This window comes from Oncorhynchus masou, chromosome 1 (assembly GCF_036934945.1).
Source record: "Oncorhynchus masou masou isolate Uvic2021 chromosome 1, UVic_Omas_1.1, whole genome shotgun sequence".
Lineage (NCBI taxonomy): Eukaryota > Metazoa > Chordata > Actinopteri > Salmoniformes > Salmonidae > Oncorhynchus > Oncorhynchus masou.
Window position 1 is genome coordinate 31,315,439 of NC_088212.1, and position 15,535 is coordinate 31,330,973.

The 15,535-nt window shown below is 42.6% G+C and overlaps 1 protein-coding gene across 7 annotated transcripts in view; it reads right to left on the minus strand.

Moving 5' to 3' along the window:
- LOC135541880 (CAP-Gly domain-containing linker protein 1-like) overlaps positions 1-15,535 on the minus strand; it is a 52,507-nt gene that overhangs the window by 13,507 nt on the left and 23,465 nt on the right. For 6 of the 7 annotated variants that reach the window (XM_064968350.1, XM_064968378.1, XM_064968360.1 and 3 more), the window contains 8 exons: positions 11,799-11,955; positions 10,627-10,771; positions 10,195-10,410; positions 4,703-7,387; positions 3,749-3,886; positions 2,806-2,903; positions 2,089-2,209; positions 1,904-1,956 (listed from right to left, as the gene is read on the minus strand). In XM_064968350.1, coding sequence (XP_064824422.1) covers positions 1,904-1,956; positions 2,089-2,209; positions 2,806-2,903; positions 3,749-3,886; positions 4,703-7,387; positions 10,195-10,410; positions 10,627-10,771; positions 11,799-11,955 — 3,613 coding nt within the window. The remainder of the gene's footprint in view (positions 1-1,903; positions 1,957-2,088; positions 2,210-2,805; positions 2,904-3,748; positions 3,887-4,702; positions 7,388-10,194; positions 10,411-10,626; positions 10,772-11,798; positions 11,956-15,535) is intronic. The other variant, XM_064968392.1, reaches the window with a different exon arrangement.

Genomic DNA, 15,535 nt, shown 5'->3' on the forward strand with positions numbered 1-15,535 from the left:
GTTTAAAAACAAACAGAGATCCAATGTCAATGGTGTAATCAAGCATGTGTTTTCCATTGGAAAAAACAGGTGGGGTGAGGAAATTTTGCATTGCCATTTTATAATCTATGGCACGCGAAATTCCGAGTCTACAGTTTGATTACAAATAAGGACAAATAAATATGATGACAAAAAGCAAGTGAATTAAGAGGGATTACTCATTGAAAAGCATTGATCTCTTCTTACATTCCTAAGCTAACAGTATGACACGTTAGGTAACAATTTAAAAAAGCATGGAAGTACCTGAAGGTATTATTGGGCAAGCTTTGAAAGGCAAAAGAAGAGGATGTAATCAAACAGAGCATGTAGGACAGAGCACAAGCAAGACATGCCTCGTTGGCGAAGGGCAAATTGATGCCAGCATCCATGCTTAACTTCTTTGGGACTGGGGGACAGTATTGAGTAGCTTGGATAAAAAGGTGCCCAGAGTAAAACTGCCTGCTACTCAGGCCCATAATATGCAAAACACTCTGAAGGTTCTAAAACTGTTTGAATGATGTCTGTGAGTATAACAGAACTCATATGGCAGGCAAAAACCTGAGAAGAAATCCAACCAGGAAGTGGGAAATCTGAGGTTTGTAGTTTTTCAAGTCATTGCCTAGCGAATATACAGTGTCTATGGGGTAATATTGCACATCCTAAGGCTTCCACTAGATGTCAAAAGTCTTTAGAACATTGTTTGATACTTCTATTGTGAGGAGAAAATGAGAGCTGTTTCAACCAGAGGTCTGGCAGAAGGCCATGAGCTGATCACGCGCGCGCCCGTGAGAGGTACCTGCGTTCCATTGCATTTCTAAAGACAGGAATTCTCCGGTTGGAACATTATTGAAGATTTATGATAAAAACATCCTAAAGATTGATTCTATACATCGTTTGACATGTTTCTACGAACTGTAATAGAAGTTGACATTTCGTCTGAACAAGTGATCACGCATTATGCATTTGGATTACTGGGCTAAACGTGCAAAACAAAAAGGAGGTATTTGGACATAAATTATGGACTTTATCAAACAAAACAAACAATTATTGTGGAACTGGGATTCCTGGGAGTGCATTCCAAACAAGATCAAAGGTAAGTGAATATTTATAACGCTATTTCTGACTTTTCTGACACCTCTCCTTCTTTGGAAAATGGCTGGATGTTTTTCTGTGACTAGCGCTGACCTAACATAATCGCAAGGTGTGCTTTCGCCGTAAAGTCTTTCTGAAATCTGACACAGCGTTTGCATTAAGGAGAAGTTTATCTATATTTCCATGCATAACACTTGTATATATTATCAATGTTTATTATGAGTATTTCTGTAATTTGATGTGGCTCTCTGCACTTTCACCGGATGTTTGTTTGAGACAATGCATTTCTGATCATAACACACCCATTTCAAAATGAGGTTTTTGGACACAAAGATGAACTTTATCGAACAAAACACACATTTATTGTGTAACATGAAGTCCTGTGAGTGCCATCTGATGAAGATCAAAGGTTAGTGATTAATTTAATTGCTATTTCAGATTTTTGTGAGCCTTCTCCTTGGCTGGAAAATGGCTGTATAGTTTTCTGTGACTAGGTGCTGACCTAACATAATCGTTTGGTGTGCTTTCGCCGTAAAGCCTATTTGAAATCGGACACTGTGGCTGGATTTACAAGAAGTTTATCTTTAAAATGAGGAATTTTAATTATGGGATTTCTGTTGTTTTGAATTTGGCGCCATGCAATTTCACTGGCTGTTGGCGAGGTGGCACGCTACCGTCCCACATATCCCAGAGAGGTTAATTGCAGAACTGTCTCCAATGCCATCTGGCTAGAAATATCAAAATTATACTTTTTTGCACTCTTGATTTGGATAGAAATTAAACAGTTTCTCACCTCTGCTTCATATCTTGCAACTGTTTATTGAGCTTGGACTGCTGAGTTTCCAGCTTTAAAGAAAAACATTATGGAATTAAATTACTTGGTTGGACAGGTGTAATGATTCAATGTAGGCTATGTGTTACATTCTTAAAATAGTTGTGGCAGTTTGATGGAATAGATCAGTAGTCTAGTGGTGGTACCTTCTGCTGGCTACTGGTCTCCTTCTTGCTGCTGCCAACCTCCTTAGTCAGCTTGTTGTTCTCCTCCCGTAAGGCCACCAGGGACTGGGACCTCACAGAGGCAACTTGCTTCAGCTCCTCACTAAACACACACACACAGACAATATTATAAATACATAGCTACATGAGTACAGGAATATACAGACAACTGGTAAGGGGGTGAGAGAGGGAAATAGGTACAAGGAAAGGTATGAGGAAATCACTTTCTACAACTGGTAGCTGCTAGGATTTGCATGCCAGATATCATTCACCTCACTGTCTACCCATCACCTGGCAGGATACAGGCCCCTTCGCTTGTTCAACAACAAACAGCAAAACAATTGTAACTTTAATGTTGCTTCATTATTCATGGCCAAATTCATTCAAGGCATGAACGTTGGTGTCCATTGCACCATAAGATATGTACACAGTAGCGAATAGTGATGAAGTGACACATTTTTATGAGAATTGCACTGTGCCGCAGTTCAGTAAAAACAATTCTCTCAGATATTTGGGCCTTGAGGTTGAGTATAAAGACAGAATGTCTGACTCTTATAAGTCTGAAGACTTTAGAGCAATGTGTGTGTGTGTGTGTGTGTGTGTGTGTGTGTGTGTGTGTGTGTGTGTGTGTGTGTGTGTGTGTGTGTGTGTGTGTGAATAACGTTTGCATTACTCCCCCCCCCCACACAATATACTCACATCTCCTGGCACAGGCCTCTGATTTTCTGGTTCTCTGAGCAGAGCTGGAGGTTGAGCTCCTCTTGGTATTTAGAATTCTGTTGCTTCAATGCATCCAGCTGAGAAATAACACACACAAAACATAAAGAACTTCTAATGTATATAATACATTGGCGCTTGTTATTGCTGGTCAATCAAAGAAGCACTACAGTCAAAGGTTCATGTGTAGCAATTGAAGTGGGAGATTTCTAATTAATGCAAACTAGAATTATAATTACAGATTTAAGTTGGTTAACTGAGAAGGAATAGGCTACAATGATCAACCAACAGGTAGGCTGTTGTTTAATATGAATGTTGTTGTAGACAAGATGGGGAGCACAGCAAAGTAGCCTCAATTAGCCTTGCAAGCTAGCTAGCTAACTTAGCTGACTAGACTGACACAGTCAAGACTGACAATACCAGATGAGATGATAGATAACCCATCGTAGCAACAAGTTTGTGTGACTTGCGCACGTCGGTTTGGCTACTTTCTCTCCCTCTGTGTCAGACACACACAGGAATGGTCATGTGATCTTGGTAAGTGTGAACATGTCAGCATCTGTGGCTGAATTTCTGTTTACGTGTAACACTGTATTATGTTGTGAAGACTAACTTGTGAAAGTGGTTTGCAACCATGACACCCCGAACACCCAACTTCTGGTAAGTTAACACACAACAGCCAGAAATGTCAAATTGGTTCTGTTGTTCAAAGAGGATCATTAAGTTCATTTTGTTTATTTGATTCCATGTTAACCCTTCGGAGCCCCTTCCAGAGTCCTTAGTGAGGACCCTTTATGACAGTGACAAATCAGTCCATACCCACAAAATGTCAACCTTTTCAACATACCTTACTGAAAATACATGCTGTTTAACCACTTCATTACACCCCATCTTAGGCATTGCATACTCCTTATCCCTGACTCACCTGACTGGTCATCTCCTGCTTGGCACTCCTGAAGTCCTCCAGCAGAGACTGGGCCTCACTCTTCTCCTGCTCCAGAAGGCCCTTCTCTTGTGTCAGCCGCTCCACGGTCTCAGCAGTCTTCCCTGAGGACTCTGCTGCCTAGGTAGTGGGGGAGAGGGGGGCATGTCAACCAGACATATATGATGAAATAACTGCAACTTACTTGGATTGGTGTTGGTTGACGTGAACAGCAAACCCCTATGTCCTGAGATTTATCATCATTTGATGGATACTTATTTTACAAAGCCCAAATCAACGCAGAGGGATCACTATTTACATTTTCTCATATCGTGCAGAATTCATTTGCATGCATTGCATGTCAGTCATCCAAACTTGATTTTGAAGCTTTAGTGGGTTACGATGATTGTGTTTCCGAAATTACTATGCAATTGATGTAATCCTCAGGAATCATTGCAATACCCACATCTACTACTACAGTCAGGTAACAGGCAACTAGATTTGACTACATTGTTGGTGAAGGACCAAAAGGCTAAAATGAAAAATTAGGAGTAGAGAAAAAGAAACTAATTACATCCTGTGACCTGAGAACGGATACTTGCAGTAATGTATTTTGGCCCAAACATATTGCTTGACATCTCAATTAGACAACAGAGACCATGGTTGTGGACATGACTCTTAAAACCAAATTCTAAGGGAGATGAGATGTAACCATCTGCCCCAACCAAGGAACAGACCCTAACTTCTCAAACAACGTTCTAAGCCCACAGGAATATATTTCATATATAAACTTTTTGCAGGAGACTAGAATAAAGTTAGCGCAGTTAGTAAAGGAGATGAAACAAAAAGTGAGATAAATAGAAAAAGGTGACCAGACTAGCATGCAGTGAGGGTGAAACATGACCACAGCCATCTCAACATGAGGGTTAGATACAGGATTTGTTAGTAGTGGAGTACCTCAAGCTGCTTGGAAAGAATGTTTTTGAGTTGAGCTTCAAGCTGGGTGACTTGCTGGGTGGCTTCGTCCCTCTCCTTGAGCAAGGCATCCTTCTCGACCTTCAGGTCTTCCAGCTTGGTGCCAATTTCTTCCCGGGCCTTGGCAGACACAGATGCCTCCTCCACAGAGACTTTGTGTTGTCCCTCTATCCCTGCCTTCTCAGCACGTAGGGTCTGGGCATCTGCCTCAAGCTGTGTCTGGGCAGCTCGAAGCTTCTCCACTTCCTCCAGGATCCTTGAGCGTTCCTCATCACCACTCTTTTGGCTGCTGTGGAGGGAGGAAAGGTTTTTCTCCAGCCTGGACTGTATAGCTAGGAGGTCTACCTTCTCCTTAGCCAAGGAGGAGACCTCTTTGCCAAGCTCCTCCAGCTTGGTAAACAGGCACTCTTGGTCTTCAGCCAAGCCATCCTTTTCCTGGTCTCTCTGCTTCAGCTGTGCCTTCAAGTTCTCAACCTCCCTAGCCAAGGCTTTTCTCTCCTCTCCAATGTCCTTAAGGCTGGCAGACAACTCATCAATGGCCTTGTCTCTAGTGACAGATTTCTGAGTGAGGTCCTGCACTTTGGCTTGCATCTGGGCATTCTCCTCAAGCAGACCATGTTGCTCACCTAACAATCCAGTGTGAGTCATCTTAAGTTGCTTTAAATCACAACACAAACCATTTTTCTCAGAGGCCATTGTGTCTCTTTCAACACTAACAGAGGCAATCTCTGCCTTCAGGATAGATTCAGCCTGCAGGAGGGAAGTGTTTTTCTGTGTCAGAGTGGACAACTGACTCTGTAAGTTCTCTCTCTCTCTGAAGAGGTCATCCTTTGCAGAGGACAGTTTACTTCGCTCAGTGGCTTCAGTCTGCTGCTGCGATTCAAGAATCCTTTTTTCCTTTGAAAGTGAGTCTGTCTGACCCTTTAACTCCTGGACCTGCAGAAGCAGATCATCTTTGTCCTTCTGCAGGATCTGTAGGCTCTTATTAAGCTCTGCCTGCTTGGAGTGCAGGAGATCCCGCTCTTTTCTTAGGGTGTCCCTCTGCTGGATGAGTTCCAAATGCACCTGCTCAGAGTTGCCTTTTAGTTTATGATGCTCTTCTGCAAGTTCAGTTGTGCTTTTTTCAAGGGCCTCCCTCTCAGAGCAAAGCTTCTGCAGCTGTGCCTGTAGATCAGACTTTTTGTTTTTCAAGGAAGCTTGCTCAACCTCCACCTTTTGGATCTTCTGTTTGGATTCCTCTAGCAAGGACGTAAGGTTGTAATTGGCTTGCTTCAGGTCATCAATGGCCTTGGAGGAGCTGTCCAGCTGGTCTTTCATACTGCGGATCTCACCTGCTATCTTGTCTCGCTCTTTTGTTAGAGTAACTTTTTCAGAGATCTCCTTTGTGTGCTTTTCTTTAAGCTCTTCCTTTTCATGTACCAAACGGTCACTCTCCATCTTCTGCTGTTCCAGTATTGATTCCATGGCCAGCTTCTCTTTCCGTACGGAGTGTAGTGCCTTCTCTGTCTCTTCATTCTGGAGACACAGAGCTTTCTTCTCCTTGGCAAAAGATGACAACACCTCTTTGACTTTCTCCTTTGAGGTAGCCGTTTCCTGTGTAGAAAGTCTGAGCTTCTCCTTCAACTCTTCTATCTCCTTGAGAAGTTCATCCTTCTCAGAACGCACCTTTCGCTGGGTAGCAAGCAGGTCCTCTTTCTCCTGCATGAGGTGAAGCCTCTCGGAGTCTGTAACCTCACTGCTGGTCTTGGACTCATCCAGCATCTTGGCCAGGCTCATTTTGGAAGCCTGGAGCTCGCCGTTGTCACGGACAGAATTCTCAAGATCCTTCTTGGTGATATTCAGCTGATTCTGAAGCTCCTTATTCATGGCTTGGAGGGCCTCTTTGTCAGATATAGCAGCATTAATTTGAGCAGACATCTCCTCTTTACCTCTGGCCAGGGTCTCCTTCTGGGCCTCCAACTGAGTGTTTTTCACACAGAAATCTACTTTTTCCAAGCTCAACGACTGACACCTTGTCTGCAACTCTGTATTCTTTGCATCAAGGGATTTCTTAGCATTTCTTGCTGCATCCCTCTCTAACACGAGGCTATCCAGCTCAGAGATCAGCTTCTCCCTGCTTTGCTTGAGCTCTTCCTGGAGCCCATTCCTTTCCTCACAGGTCTTCTCATAGATTTCTGCTAGCTGATTCCTCTTAGTTTCCTGCTGCTGGATCTCCTGTTTGTATTTTAAGAGGACCTCCTGCTTCTCTGCATTTGTCTTTTGTAGCTCCTCAATTTGGGACTGATGCTCCATTTCAGATTGACTGAGCAATTTGTTTTTGGCCTGTGCTTCCTCAACAGCAACTCTGAGCTTCTCAATCTCTCTGAATAGTGAGGCCTTCTCTCCATCCAGCTGCTGATTTGTGGTCAAAAGTTCCTCCTGCTCTTTTGTAAGCTTGTCCCTCAGAGTCAGCAGTTCTTTAGTCTTAACCGAGAGCTCATTGTGACTAGCTTCCAAGGCAGAGAGCTTGGCCTGGAGTTCGAAGAGTTGCTTCTCAAGATTTTCCTTATGAGCTCTGAGATCTGAACTCTCCTTAGACATGTGTTCCAGTGCTGAGATTTGCTTCTCCAGGTCTGTGGACAATCGCTCAACATGCTGCATGGAGGAGTCGAGCTCAGCAGAAAGAAACTGAGGGAATGAAGTTGAAAGAAAAAAGGGGCATATAAAGGGAAAAGTTACAAAATAAGTCAAGAAGTAATAAAATGCAACTGGAAAGGTTAAGCTGGTGCAAGCATAAAAACCAATTGGGAGAAAAGAAACAGTAGCTGACACCACAATGTAAACAGAAAACATTGAAAACAGGGGCACGCCAATGGAGTGCTTATGCATGCCTACGTATGTGTGTTTGTCTTGTAAGTGTGCTCTAATGATAGCTTCAGGTTTTCAATCGGTGTGCAGTGTATTAGGTGAGGATGAGAGTGTCTGCGTAATTGTGTACTTTCCAATCAGATGAAGATTTTGACAAGTATGTAACCCTTTTTCAAAAGGTGTTATAATTGTTGAGCACAGACAGAAACCGTACACTAACTCATCAAGACTGTCAGTATCAGGGTTTTTTTATCTCTAAGATGTGCCCCTGCTTTTTAAGTAGGCCCTAAAAACCACACCACAACATAGCCACACACTGTCAATGGTCAAATGAAGATGGTGCATATAAGACGATCATCCTTGGCTGTTAATTCTACATAGTGCAATGGACTTGAATAAACACAGTGAACAAAAAACAATAATATGAGCAGATACAATGCTAACATGAATCTCATAGCCTTAGGAATAGGCTTAGTGAGTTTAAAAATATATATTTGTGTTAGTGAAATCAAAGAATGAGGTCACTGTGGTAGAATAATTATGGCATAACAGTCTGTGAACCCTTCACAAAACGGACTTCAGGTACTTCTTACAGTAAGATAACTACCCAGACAATAGAAATATGGCTGGGCGATATATTTAATTAGATTCATTTGAACGTATGTTTTTGCGCGATATTCCAAATGCCAGTAACACGGAATCACATTTCTTTTGCATTTTTTGTTTTTATGAGCGTTTATGTCTGCTTGTTCTCATATGGTCTTTTTGGTCTGGTCTAATTCGCTCCTTCTGGCTGTGCACCTTCCCATTTATACCAGAGATTTGCATATAATGGCGAGATGCTCAAGTCTTTTCACCCTAACAACGGGAGCCGTTGTCCCAAAGGCGGGAATGCAGGCGACAAGCTTAGGTTTAAAATAAGTGCATAGAAACGCATTGGACTTATTTTGTATATATTTTTGCGAGTGAAACCTCTTGCTTCACCACTTTCTTCCAAGCCCCTCCTCCTACCACTCACAACAAATATGAGAGATCACTTCTTCCTCTCTGACAAACAGTTTCAACTGGCTATTTGCATTTGAGGTTTGGTCCAACAGAATCGGTCACAAACACCAAAACACATTGAGACATTATTTTACTGTAATAGAGAAGTTAATCTTTGGAACCATACACTGTCTCAACTCTTCAAATTTCGAGCAGAGCAGACACTACTAAAACGGATGTATCAATGAACATTCATTCTGGAAAATGAATGCTCAGGTTTGTTGCGCGCGCATTACGTTACCACGTATCGCTAGCCGCATTTTAGTCAAATCAAGATTGTTATACTAGCTGTTTAGTCTGTATTTTATAAATGTGCAATAAGCATAAAACAATTATATATGGAATTGGCAACTCATTCTCATTCTGAGAAATATGGTAGACCACTTGATTTCAACATCTGAACAAAGTGGACAGGCTAGCATGCTGTTCAAACAGTTGGCGACAGACAGAAGGTTGTGTTCATAACAGTTCAACTGTTTTGCCTTGTTAGCGGAATTCAGAGCTTGTGAAATTATACCTAGAGCAAAGTTGGTTAAATTTCAAATATAAATACTAGCTGGCTACTCACTAGCATGTGGGCTTGTGCTTGAGAGATTGTTTATGAAACCTGTGTTAATTAAGTAGTAAGGCCAGAGGGGGTGTGGTATATGGCCAATATACCACAGCTTAGGGCTGTTCTTATGCACAACGCAACTCGGAGTGCTAGGAAACAGCCCTAAGCCATGGTATATTGGCCATATATCACAAACCCCCGATGTGCCTTATTGCTATTATAAGCTGGTTACCAATGTAATTAGAGCAATGTTTTGTCACACCCATGGTATACGATCTGATATACCACGGCTTTCGGCCAATCAGCATTCAGGGCTTGAACCACAGAGTTTATAATTAGCTATAATGCCTGCTACATTATTAGTGAATGTGCATTATGCATGGTTCTGGTTAAATTTGTTACAAAATGGGCATTTTTATACACAGACCTGAAAGCCAGATCAGTGATTATTGCAAAAAAAAGCAGGTACAGCTATTTTGATCAAATCAATACATTATTAGTGGGTCTTATGGTTATGGAAGGAATATATTCAGCCTAGGTATAATTTCAAAAGCTCTGAATTCATTAGATTATTTCTGACTGTCTTAAATGCAGTGTTTTTTACCTTTAATTGTACAACAAAGCTTATATATCATGAATCGCCGATAAGTTTGAAAAAAATTGAGATATGAGTTTTAGGTCATATCGCCCAGCCCTAATTAGAAGTGAGGTGGTCTAATTATTATCAAGTGCACATCCATCCTGACCATAGACCACTTTTATTTACTTGGAAACTACATGGTAAAATGGTCAATTACACAATAATAACCAAGTAATTTCTGTACCGTAACATAAAGCGCTACCCACCTCTTATAGAAAGTGGATGGGAACATACTTGAAAAAATGTCTCGCAAAAAACATCAGTCAACCTAAAGCAACATAACTACAAAGCAGTCAAAGTTGTCATTCGGGTAGATTTTTGTACCAAAAGGCAGCACCTCCTGAGAACTTAAAACATGGTGGTCCTGATAATGATATGGTGGGTGCTCACCTGGGATTTCTCCTTGTAAGGCTGCAGCTCAGCCACCTGCCTCTCCAACTCCTGGGCCTTCTCCCTGGAGACACTCAGCTCCTGCTTGGTCTGGTCAGCCTGACCCTGCAGCTCCTTGAGCTGCTTGGCATGGTGTTCTGAGGCCTGAGACAGGGCTTGCTGCTGGGAGGTCTGCAGCCCCTTGGCCTGGGCCTCACCCTGGAGCAAACTTTTCTCCTACACACAACATAAAGAGGGCAAGAGTAGCTAACATCAATAATTTGCTGTTTGAAAGGGGGAAAGTGGTAGAGTGAGGTATTCAGTGTTCATGGTAGAGACAGTAAAAAGTATATTCCTGAGAAGAAAAATGTATGCTGTTCTACAACAAACATCTAATCATCTACTTTATCCTGACCATCAACATCTCAAAGCCTTCACTGGGTTGTCACTCACCAGTTGTGTGATCTTCTCCTGCAGGTTGCTTAGCTGACCCTGATGCTCCTGCTCCTTCTGGGCCACTTCCTGCTGTTGTTGCTCCTCAGAACGTGCTCTCTGCTCCTTCTCCTCTGCAAGTTGAGTCTGTAACTCTTCCAACTGCCTAGGTAAGGTGGAGGGGGGGGGAGAGGGGGTGACTCTCTGGCCAAGTGAGACAGGTGGCATTCAAACAAACCAGGGATTCATTGTAGGGGGCAGATTCAAATGTTTTTGGACTGAAACTGATGAACTGAAAACCAGGTTGATGGAAAGGTCAAACCTGATTTAAGGATAATAATAACCCATGAAATCTACAGGATCATGGCAAGTTCAGCCAAGAAATAAGTGATTATACACTGAGTATACCAAACATTAAGAACACCTTACTAATATTGAGTTGCACTACCCCACCCCCACACTGGAAACTGAAAAGCGTTAAAAACCCAGTAGCGTTGCAGTTCTTGACACAAACCATTGTGCATGACACCTACTACCATGCCCTGTTCAAAGACATTTCAATATTTAAGCTTGCCCATTCACCCTCTGAACAGAACACATATCAATCTATCAAATGCATTTATAAAGCCCTTTTTACATCAGCCGATGTCACAAAGTGCTGTACAGAAACCCAGCTTAAAACCCCAAACAGCAAGCAATGCAGATGTAGACGCACAGTGGCTAGGAAAAACTCCCTAGAAAGGCAGGAACCTAGGAAGAAACCTAGAGAGGAACCAGGCTCTGAGGGGTGGCCAATCCTCTTCTGGCTGTGCCGGGTGGAGATTATAACAGAACATGGCCAAGATGTTCAAACGCTCATAGATGACCAGCAGGGTCATACAATCAATTGTCTCAAAGCACAAAAATCCTTATTTAACCTGTCTCCACCCCTTCATCTACACTGATTGAAGTGGATATAACATCAATAAGGGATCATAGCTTTCACTTGGAATCACCTGGTCAGTTTGTCATGGAAAGTACAGGTGCTCTTAAAGTTTTGTATACTCAGCGCATGTTTGACGGTTTTGTGCATCGTTGTCACACGCTCATTAAATATTGTCACTTGCGGTTAACCTGATTGTCGACGGTGAAAGTAAGCCAATCTATTTGCATACGTTTGAGAACACCTTTGTTCGTGACATTTCATTGTGTACCTTTCTTTCTGAGTGAGGTCTTCATTCATTTTGGTAAGCTGTGCTGAACTGTCGCCTGATGACTTCATCATGTCTGAGATGTCACTTTGGAGCTTGGCCTTGTCGTTTGCGAGCTGATCAAGCTTCTCCTCTCCAGCCTTTAGCTTCCTCTCCAGCCCTGGGTCAGAGGAAAACATCATTCAGTTAATGGTAACAAGCCTCAGTCCACAGTTGCATATCGCAATATTATTTTGGATGATATTATATTGATACTTTGACTCGCAAGTATTGCTCTGTAAAAAAAAAAAAAAAAAAACGTATGTGCTAAGTTGCGTTAGCTAGCACTAGTCGGCTGTACTAGCTTTTTCTCCATCTTCTTTTTCAATAGTGAGTCAATGTTTTCAGCACTTATTTCCATGACTGATCAAAACTCCTTTTCTCATGCTTTCTGGTCTGTCTGCAGCAGAAATATAGTAAGCAATGTGTTTGGAACATCAAATTGCAATAAAATTGCAGTATTGAATCGCAATACATATAGAATCGTGAGAATCTGCACTGTTGGTTAAGGGCTTGTAAGTAGCATTTCACAGTAAGGTCTTGTTGTATTCGGCCCATGTGACAAATAAAGTTTGATTTGAATCGCAATACATATCGGCACCTAAGTATGGTAATAATATCGTATCGTGAGGTCCATGGCAATTCCCAGCCAACATACAGTATCAGTGCATTTATATTTTCCAACAGGGCTGTACATTTGGGTGAGGTTTTATTCTTGCCTGAGTAGCCTCATTTCACTGCCAAAAATAAAACTAAACTATTTCGTGTGCAGCGAAATAACACAATGTCAAATACAGGTAGCCTAGTTGAGTAATTAACATCCAATCACTTTAACCGTTACTCTCTAGCGGGAAAACTGCACTATTGCGCAGACATTAAGAAACATGACAATTTGAAAAATAAGCCAGCGAGAATAAAGACGACATTCAAGTAGTAAGACATGCATAAAAGCAATAGATACCATTAATAAGAAGGGGCTAGACGCATCTTATATGGTGAGCTACCAAGTGGCTAGAACAGGCAAGCCCCATACTATTGTGGTGGACTTAATTCTTCCTGCTGCAGCGGATATGGCTGGAACAATGCTGGGGGAAAAGGCCCAAAAACTTATACAGATAATGCCTTCATCAAACAACACTGTTTCACCCATCATTGACATGGCAGGAGATGTTTTGAAATTACTGCTTCGCATACAAGCCAGTTAATTCTATGCGTTGCAGCTGGATGAGTCAAATGGCGTGGATGGCCTGGCACAGCTCCTGGTATATGTCCATTACGTTTATGGGGGGTCTATTAAGGAAGACCTAATTTTCTGCAATCCACTGGAAACCAAGACAGCATGAGAGGATATTTTTAAAGTACTGGACCACTTTGTGACATCAAATGTACTTTGGTGGTCAAGATGTTTTGGTATCTGTACTGATGGTGCAAAAGCCATGACAGGGAGACATAGTGAAGAGGGTAACACGCATGCAAGAAGTTGCTCCCGATGCCACTTGGGTACACTGCAGCATCCACCGAGAGGCTCTTACTGCCAAAGGAATGCCTGACAGCTTGAAAGACATTTTGGACACTACAGTGAAAATGGTTAACTTTGTTAAAGCAAGGCCCCTGAACTTTTGTGTATTTTCTGCACTACGCAATGATATGGGCAGCGACCATGTAACGCTTTTACAACATGCAGAAGTGCGCTGGTTATCAAGGGCCAAAGTATTGACACATATATTTTAATTGAGAGACGAGCTTAAAAAGTGTTCTTCACTGACCATAATTTCCACTTGGCTGACCGATTGCATGATGACGAGTTTCTCACACAACTGGCCTATCTGGGTGATGTTTTTTATCGCCTTAATGATCTGAATCTATGATTACTGGGACTCTCCACAACTACATTCACTGTATGGGACAAAATTGAGGCTATGATTTATAAGTTGAGCTCTTCTCTGTCTGTATTAGCAAAGACAACACACAGGTATTTCCATTATTGTATGATTTCTTTGTGTTCAAATGAACTCAAGCTTACAGAAAAGGTTAAATATGATATAGCAAAGCACCTGAGTGAGTTGGGTGCGCAATTATGCAGGTACTTTCCCAAAACAGATGACACAAACAACTGGATTCATTATCCCTTTCATGACCTGCCTCCAGGCCACTTACTGATATCTGAACAATAGAGCCTCATCGAAATTGCGACAAGTAGGTCTGTGTGAATTTAATTTAATCAGAAGCCACTGCCAGATTTCTGGATTGGGCTGCGCTCAGAGTATCCTGACTTGGCATATCGCGCTGTTAAGACACTGATGCCCTTTGCAACCATGTACCTTTGTGAGAGTGGATTCTTGGCCCCCACTAGCATGAAAACTAAATACAGGCACAGACTGTGTGTGGAAAATTATTTAAGACAGACTCTCTTCCAATACAGCCCAACATTGCACAGGTATGTGCAACCTTTCAAGCACACCCTTCTCATTAACCTGTGGTGAGTTATTCAGAATTTTTGATGAACAAATAAAGTTTTATATGTAAGATGCCTAAATAAATAGAACAATTGTTGATGATTATTATTATAGACTGCTCAAAAAAATAAAGGGAACACTAAAATAACACATCCTAGATCTGAATGAATTAAATATTCTTATAAAATACTATTTGCTTTACATAGTTGAATGTGCTGACAACAAAATCACACAAAAATGATCAATGGAAATCAAATTTATCAACCCATGGAGGTCTGGATTTGGAGTCACACTCAAAATTAAAGTGGAAAACCACAGTACAGGCTGTTCCAACTTTGATGTTATGTCCTTAAAACAAGTCAAAATGAGGCTCAGTAGTGTGTGTGGCCTCCACGTGCCTGTATGACCTCCCTACAACGCCTGGGCATGCTCCTGATGAGGTGGCGGATGGTCTCCTGAGGGATCTCCTCCCAGACCTGGACTAAAGCATCCGCCAACTCCTGGACTGTCTGTGGTGCAACGTGGCTTTGGTGGATGGAGCGAGACATTATGTCCCAGATGTGCTCAATTGAATTCTGGTCTGGAGAACGGGCGGGCCAGTCCATAGCATCAATGCCTTCCTCTTGCAGGAACTGCTGACACACTCCAGCCACATGAGGTCTAGCATTGTCTTGCATTAGGAGGAACCCAGGGCCAACCGCACCAGCATATGGTCTCACAAGGGGTCTGAGGATCTCATCTCGGTACCTAATGGCAGTCAGGCTACCTCTGGCGAGCACATGGAGGGCTGTGCGGCCCCCCAAATAAATGCCACCCCACACCATGACTGACCCACCGCCAAACCGGTCATGCTGGTGGATGTTGCAGGCAGCAGAACGTTCTCCGCGGCGTCTCCAGACTCTGTCACGTGTGCTCAGTGTGAACCTGCTTTCATCTGTGAAGAGCACAGGGCGCCAGTGGCGAATTTGCCAATCTTGGTGTTCTCTGGCAAATGCCAAACGTCCTGCACGGTGTTGGGCTGTAAGCACAACCCCCACCTGTGGACGTCGGGCCCTCATACCACCCTCGTGGAGTCTGTTTCTGACCGTTTGAGCAGACACATGCACATTTGTGGCCTGCTGGAGGTCATTTTGCAGGGCTCTGGCAGTGCTCCTCCTGCTCTTCCTTGCACAAAGGCGGAGGTAGCGGTCCTGCTGCTGGGTTGTTGCCCTCCTACGGCCTCCTCCACATCTCCTGATGTACTGG